This window comes from Nanorana parkeri, unplaced genomic scaffold (genome assembly GCF_000935625.1).
Source record: "Nanorana parkeri isolate BGI_ZX_2015 unplaced genomic scaffold, ASM93562v1 scaffold136, whole genome shotgun sequence".
Taxonomy (NCBI): Eukaryota; Metazoa; Chordata; class Amphibia; order Anura; family Dicroglossidae; genus Nanorana; species Nanorana parkeri.
In genome coordinates, this window is record NW_017306404.1 from 57,131 (window position 1) to 64,984 (window position 7,854).

The 7,854-nt window shown below is 41.6% G+C and overlaps 1 protein-coding gene across 1 annotated transcript in view; it reads right to left on the reverse strand.

Moving 5' to 3' along the window:
- LOC108785001 (retinoic acid receptor responder protein 1-like) overlaps positions 1-7,854 on the reverse strand; it is a 28,180-nt gene that overhangs the window by 2,170 nt on the left and 18,156 nt on the right. The window contains exons 2-3 of the mRNA XM_018553967.1: positions 446-508; positions 157-331 (exon numbers count right to left, since the gene is read on the reverse strand). Coding sequence (XP_018409469.1) covers positions 157-331; positions 446-508 — 238 coding nt within the window. The remainder of the gene's footprint in view (positions 1-156; positions 332-445; positions 509-7,854) is intronic.

The window sequence follows — 7,854 nt, forward strand, 5'->3', positions numbered from 1 at the left end:
CTCAACATATAGTATATATTGACCCCTAGTCTAGTCCTCCTGTGAGTGTTGCTGTGTAGCTCCCTGTCACTGCATGGAAGAGGAATGAAAAACTCTGAGATCATCAACTTCAATGGAAATAGTGTACAATTTAAGCACAATTTAACAAATCCTCACCAGGTATATATTCTCCAGTAAGGGGGGAGGTTTGTGCTTTCATCGTAGTGTAGAACTTATAGTCATCATCTCTAGCTTGCTTTTGCACTTTATTGCTTGAGCAGTTAACAGAAATGGATGGCCCAGGCTTCTCGTCCAGGAAGAACACTGATGCACTGCACAGTCCAGCATCCTCCTATAATGGAAAAAAGAGATCTCAGCGGGTTAAATCATGTATATGTGTCCGCTACCATAGGTACCAGCATGTAACATGGATTTTCTATTGGTTCCTGTCTTGACACGGACTTACCCTGGTTTGGAGGACATTGGCTGAAAATTCTACATAGTATTTGTGTCCAACAAAAGGAAATGCCTGCAAGAAAAAGGGTCTCATGTTAAAGTGGCTGCTCTAGTAGGACATAAAACAAACCATTCATAGATTGTCTAGTAGTACTGCAGATATGTGTTTTACTCAACAATGTCTTCTAAAGGATACACAAAAAGTTCTCCATTCTTTCCTGTGCATCAGTGATCACTCACTGGCAGGGCCGGCCTTAGGCCTTTAGGCGCCCTGTGCAAGAAAGCTTTTACAGCACCCCTCGGTAACCACACCCCTCAGTAACCACACCCCTCAGTAACCACACCCATTTTTTCCAATAAAGTATGATACAAATGTTATTCAGAGGTATTAAACTTGTAGTCACAATATTAATATTCTTATTACATAAAACAACAGAAGGCAAACAAGTGATAAACAATAAATATCAAACTAAAATAGAGTCTATACAAATAAAGTGTCGGGTTGTCAAGCCGACCCCTTTTTTCAAGTAGGTGCATCTAGAAAAGTAAAAATAAAAAGCAGAACATACAACCTAGACTACATGTTAAATGAATGAATTACTATATGTCCGAATAAATGTATTCAGGCACATAATAATTTGTTTGAGAATGTGCGGCGGCCATGTTGGCCACCGGCACGTTCTGCGAATGCGTGCCACCATCTTGGAGGCGGGGAGCATTACGTTACTTCGTAACGTCGTCAATTTCTTTTTTCTGCATCCTCTGTTCTAAATGAATGGAGAGAACGGAGGCTTCCCATTCATTCAGACACTGATGATAGTAAAATATTTACTATCACCAGTTTCTGAATGGGGAAAAGCCTCTGTAGTGAGTGCTACTCCCCATTCAGAAATTCATGAATGAACAGGAAGTGATGTAAATATAGACTTTAAAAAACAAATTGTGGCAAAAATGAAATCACCTTGTGGTGTATACTTTACCAAAGGGTCTTTATTCCTTTTATATTGCAAAAAAATTGTAGTTATTAAATACCACCAAAATAAGGCTTGGTCTCAAAAAATGATATACAATTCATTTGGGTACAGTGTTGCACAATGTGTCAAACGTTTACAGCACTGAAAACTGAAAATTGTCCTGGTACTGGCCATTCTGGTACTCAAGTTATTAATCAACGTTTAATCATTTCTTTCATTTGTGTGCATTCCTTTGCCCTGTGTAAGCTCCAAGTGGATCTATATCAAAGCTTCCACAGAGCTAAAGACTCTCTCCTTGCCCCGATGTGACAGCACTGAGCCAAGCCTCAGCACTGAAACTTCAATGGAAGGGGAGTGAGTGACATGAGGCCCATACCTGGCACTAAGGTCTCGTTCACACCTTATTGGATATTGCATATGCGCGTCTGTCGCGCGACCGTTGCGTGTTTTTTTACCGCGATTCGCGGTAAAAAAGTTGCGCGACCGTCGCGCGTTTACGAAGGCTACTTGGCTGTATCCCAATGGAAACGCGCAACAAAACGGCCCAAAGTAGCACCTGTACCTTTTCAGGCGTGGGCCGTTTTGTAGCGCGTTATGGACGGGCGGAAATACGCCAAGGTGGGAACGAGACCATTGAATACAATGGGATTTATATTTTTGAGCGTTTTGTAGAGCGTTCGTCGAGCGTAGAACGCGCTACAAAACGTTCAGGTGTGAACGAGGGCTAATGAGTATTTCTCCTTCTTAAAGGGAAGATGGATGGATGTGGCGGAGGTGTTGCTTGGCCCCGCATGGTCAGTTGTTCCTGTGTGACCCCATAAGTCATGCATAGCTCAGGCACCTATCACTGTCATACAAAACCACGTATAAACTATAGGGCAAGTTCCTAGGAAAGCCAATTCATTTTCCGTTGGGTTTATGAGAAGGAGCATTGGAGCAAGCCAACACAATCACAGGGAGAAAATGTAAAACTCCATGCAGAGGGATTCCCTAGGGGTGGGTATTGTAGCATATATATTTCCATAGCACATCAAACCAGGTGTATGCTGCCCATTTCTGTAGTAGGGTGGTAGCGATGTGTGGATGGCACTACAGGAACTGAAGTGAAATGTATGAAACGCTAGCACACCCTAGTTCAGTGAAGTAAAACCCCTTTATTAGTGGCAGAACGGCATGCCACAAAAGAAAATGTGACATTTTGAGACCTGTGCGTTATCGCTTCACTAGGCAAGGTGAACTTAGTATGGGAATTGAACCCATAATACTGCTCATTATCAGATATCCATTATATTTATGTGTGGCTATTACATTTAAATGTTCCAATAGCCAGCGTTTTTGTGGAGGATTGGAGTGGAGGACTGTAGGTAAGAAACTCTTCTACTATAGCAGCATGTCCATTTGTGTTCTTCAACAAATAAGATTTCCATAGTTACTGTCCTTTAATGATGCTCCAAAATGTCAGAAAGGCACACAACTGGCCGTAAGCTGTAAAATATGGGAAGTGACTGGTGATGGTGACATTTTCAATGTCATAAAAAGGGGAAAAAATGGGAAAATGTACAAAGGCGGCTTAAAGATGGTGAATTGATTGCAGTATAATGAAAACCTGTGTAAGGAAAAAAAGTCTTCTGATTCAATAAATCTGGATTTATGTCCTTAATTCATCTGCTCAGCACAATATGGATTTAATTAACTGCTAAATTTAACTAAATGAACAGGTTGGCATTTCCTTTAAGCAAGCTTGTAATCAGCCATGTAAGGATTTTAAGCAGTGGTTAACAAACCAAAACAGCTACCTTGAACTTTATTTCTGGAGCCAAATGGCACAATACAGTTATAGCAACTCATGATCACTGTATCTGGTAAGAGGATACAGGACACTGGATTTCAGGCAATAACTGCAAACAGAACCCAAAGCTTCACAAGGAAATTCTACAATACCAATCGCATGTTTGGAAGTGGGCAGATGAGATCTATAGTGGGCTTTGGAAATATCAGTGTCGGTATTATGGTTCTATAAAGGTTGGTGTGGAGCTTTCACCTGGTCTCAGATTATTACCTATGGATTGCTGTTTATTTTTGTTTTACGTTGAGCTCTTATGTTTTTGTATAACATGAATCAATCATATTTTCAGCACACTCATTAGAAACTACAATTTTTCTTTAGACTGGAGGAGTTCTCTAGGAGGTCAGACAAAGAATGTTGTTGATTTCTTTCAAAAGTCTCTGCATTTGTAAGCATTGAAGCAAACAAGGCTATCGTGGTTTAAATAAATAAAAATATCCTTGTAAAGGGAAAAACAGAATGTTCTAATCTGGGAAGAATTGCATAATATGACTTCACTGCACAAAATCATTTCATGCACGCTGTTTATAGAGTCTAGGAGACTGGCTATAAAGATGAATGATGCATTCCCTGAACATGCAGCTCCAGGGCTAATATTACATAACACATTTCTTTTTTCTCTTGGCTAAACCCCAATACCTTCATGTAACAAGAAGACGCTGATAGATATGAAGTATTGTGGGTTGTTTCTGCTCTGAACTGCTCATCTATTTAAAACAATCATTCCTCAGATTCCACAATATGACCCTTCAGGATATTTCCACCTGTTTTCTTATTATATGAGTTATTCCAGACAAAATCAGGGCTCTTTATTCTGTGTTAGCAAAAGTGGGCAAGTGGATAGTTACATTTATAACACACCCAGGATAGGAATACATGAGATCAAACAATACCCATATGCACGCCTGTCATCCCACTGCATGGAGCACCATGTCAATATGGCAAACAGATGACATATAACAAAACACTGTCAGATGAAGAAGAGGGTCTGTGCGGGTTTTTTGTGTGTGACGGGCCCATGAAACACTGCGTCTCCTAGCTTTATTTCAGGAAAGGTTTTTGAAGGTGTATTCTCCGTAGCTACCTTCCTTATCCTTCCTCTACTACTTAACAAGTAATTGTCCAAGGAAAGGCACATCGTGCTTGTCCCAGATCAGTGACTTACTTAGTAGAGAAGTAAGGTTAAGTTTGGCAGTCATGGGGCCTGCATTTTCAACAATTCTTGATGTAATCCTCCGATAGCAGAATTTATAGTAAAAGTACACATGACATATAAAAAAAACACACACAAAGCAATACTGACCTACTTCCCAGTCCTACAGTGCTACAGCCCACAATGGCATTGGAACCCTTATAAAAAGCTGACTGTCGTAAGCCCCCCCCCCGCCCGACCGAAGTGAAATCCGGGGACACCCTACTGAACACGCCCATTCATAACCACAGCCATAAAACCACACCCCCATTTACAGCTACACCCACAAAATCACATCCCCATTTTTAGCATGTGCTGAAACAATTGGTCACAGACTTCTGGAAGAGGAAGCAGACAGTTATAAAGACAATGTGCCCCAGGTACTATAAGGAGTGAAATAATGCAACATGTGCAGCGCGCCGTGGTGAATCATACGTGCTGTCAAATTGCGCTAACAGTGGGAGCGGCTAAAGATGTATGATAAATAAACCCTGAGCCTACTCTACTATGGGTCAAGCATGTGAAGGGCACAAACTGCAGGATTGTGTAACGCAGAACACAGGGGTCAAGAGTGCATGGAGCAGTGGGCAGGAATCAGGAGTATATAACATACAGAGTGCATGGGGTCAGGAGTAAGCAAAACATTGAACAAAGAGGTCAGGCACAATAAATGCATGGAATGCAGGGGTCATCAGTAGGTAACACGTGGAGTGCAGGGGTCATCAGTAGGTAACACATAGAGTACACAGGTCATCAGTAGGTAACACGTGGAGTGCAGGGGGTCATCAGTAGGTAACACATGGAGTACACAGGTCATCAGTAGGTAACACGTGGAGTGCAGGGGTCATCAGTAGGGTACAATAGCAAGTAACGCAGAGTTCAGAGCTCAGTAGTAAGTAACTCAGGGGTCAGTAAGTGACACAGGGGTCAGTAATAAGTGACATAGAGTCCTACAGGCCGCGATCAAAGCATGTACAAAACTGGCTGTATATGACTGCAGTTCTGTGCTGCCGGCAATGTTTGTTTTCCGGGGACAGACTTCTCAAAACAGGGCCTGCCCCTGGGAAACAGGGACTAGTGGACTATTTGCCACATTAGGGCAAAAAAATTAATAAATAATTCAAAGCGGTTTACATCCGCTTTAAAGTGACACTAAACTCAGGAGTTAAATCTTAAAAATGCAATCAAGTACCTTAATTATTAACAAACATGTACCTTATTTGTGTATCACTCGACTGTGAATCCTCAAATCATCTCTGAATTGGTGCTGACACTGTCCTCCCTTCTGGAGGGTGGCTACTTTTGTTCCGCATGGTCCCTGTATGTGTTGTAGAGTAGCCACCACTCCAAGCTCACTCCCGTGACTACAATTTCAGGTTTAGTTTAATAAATTATGCTGAGTTTGTAGTTCATCCCTGGAACAAACTTGGAATGGTGGCTACTTTACAACACACGCAGGGACCATGGGGAAAGAAAGGGACCTTAGAGATGATTTGAGGATCTACAGCTGAGTGAGGAACAAATAAAGTCCACTGTTGTTAATAGTTGGGTTACTTGAATGCATTTTAAAGATGTATGTCCCGAGTTTCCAGCTTTTGCATACAAATAATAAATGTACACTTCTTCATAAAAAAACAACTATGGATTTACTATTTTTTGCATTGGAGCCAGTAAATCTTTACAACTGTGATCAGAAGACTCTTCGTCCCGTCCATGCCTGTGCCGAGGAACGGACATTCAGTAACATGAGCGAGAGCAAGTGTCAATGGATTACAAGTGTGGTGATGTCACTGCACTTTTATTGCATTGAGAACTATGGGTGTAACATGAAACATGGTCAGGAAGGGGGGATTAGTCTTTAAATACCTAGGCCAGTAATGCCACTGATAGAAATCTAAACCGTGCTTCTCCTTTTAGACAATGTAAGACGTTCAGTCCAGCCTATACAGTGTGGAGATCATCCAGACATGGCTCGCTCTGCATTACCCCTCGATGGTTTACTGATACCTAGTTGCAGAAAAGCATTGCTGCTGCTCCTGAATGTATAACAATAGTAAACATTCGCCAGGCTTGTACTGTATTATACAGCCTGTCAAACATTGAATAGGCCGCAGTGTTTCATGGCTTCCTTCTAACCCATTTTCCGCTCTTACTGTAGTCAGTCATGACACTTGCTTCAATGGTAGAAAATGGCTTCAAGAAACGTTTAATGTGAACGCCTAAAAATGATCGTGTTTTTATGGGTGGATGCAATTACTTTTGATTGATGAGTCTCTCAGAAGGCATGTCATGTGTGAGAAGGCACCAGCATTCAGCCTGGTAAGATTATATAGACTCAGACCTGGATTAAATATCGCTAAAGCCAACACTTTGGGGTCTATTCACAAACACTGTTCGGCTATTCACTTCAGGCTGGTACGGCTGAATTATGTTTCCTTTGGATAGAGTAGGGAAGGGTCAGAACCCCTGTCTGGTTTTTATTGTTGTGTCCCTGTGGGAGAGATTCTGCCTCTATATAATACTAATACTAATACTCTGTAGTCCTTTAGGTGTAAGGTCCTGGTCGCTGTGGTAAGCAAAGCCCACCGTACAGCAAGTCTTCTAAGTCTCATTATTTTAGTATGTAAGCAAGTCATTTGTATATAAAAAATATATGTATTAACATATAAAATATTTTACTTTAAAGCTGAAGTTTAATCGGCTTTGATTTTGCCTTCCCTGGGGGAACCCTTATCACGGTAAGACATATTTGATATAAAACCCTTCTGTTACATACCTTATTTTAGATCCACAGACATCATCATTGGGTCTCTGTGATTCTTGTGATTCTCTATACAATGCAAGTATGTCATGGCTGGGCTGGTGGAGGGGTCGGTGGTAGATGGGTGCTATACATACTGTGGCTTCCTGACAACATTACAGCACCCTGCCTCGGTACTCTTCTCAACAGCCCTCATATAAGCAGTGTGCTGGCTCTACAGAGGGGTTGTGCAAAGATCAAAATGCCTTAATGGGTGGGTGTCTAGGCAGGCTACATTGGTATGCCGACTGCCCTAAGTGTGATGCTGAACCTCCATGATTAAATGGTATACGGAGCTGGCCAGCTGGAAGCACTTTTGTAGGTCCGTATGCCATACGTCCTTGGCAGCGAAAGGGTTAAAAGAACTGAAATCCAATGAATGAAAGGGGTAGGTCAGGGGCAGTCAGGTTGGGAAGGAAAGGGCTAGCTGATGTGGATGTCTTCCAGTCAGGAAATTAGGTGGGCTCTATGTGACTTGATGCAAAAAACAGAAAAGAAGGGTCTGAAGCGCGACTGCCCTTGGGGTTGGACAGGTGAAAAAAAAATATATAAAAAATAATAATAATAAAAAATGATAAAATTAAAAATAGAAATAAGGAGCTGGATG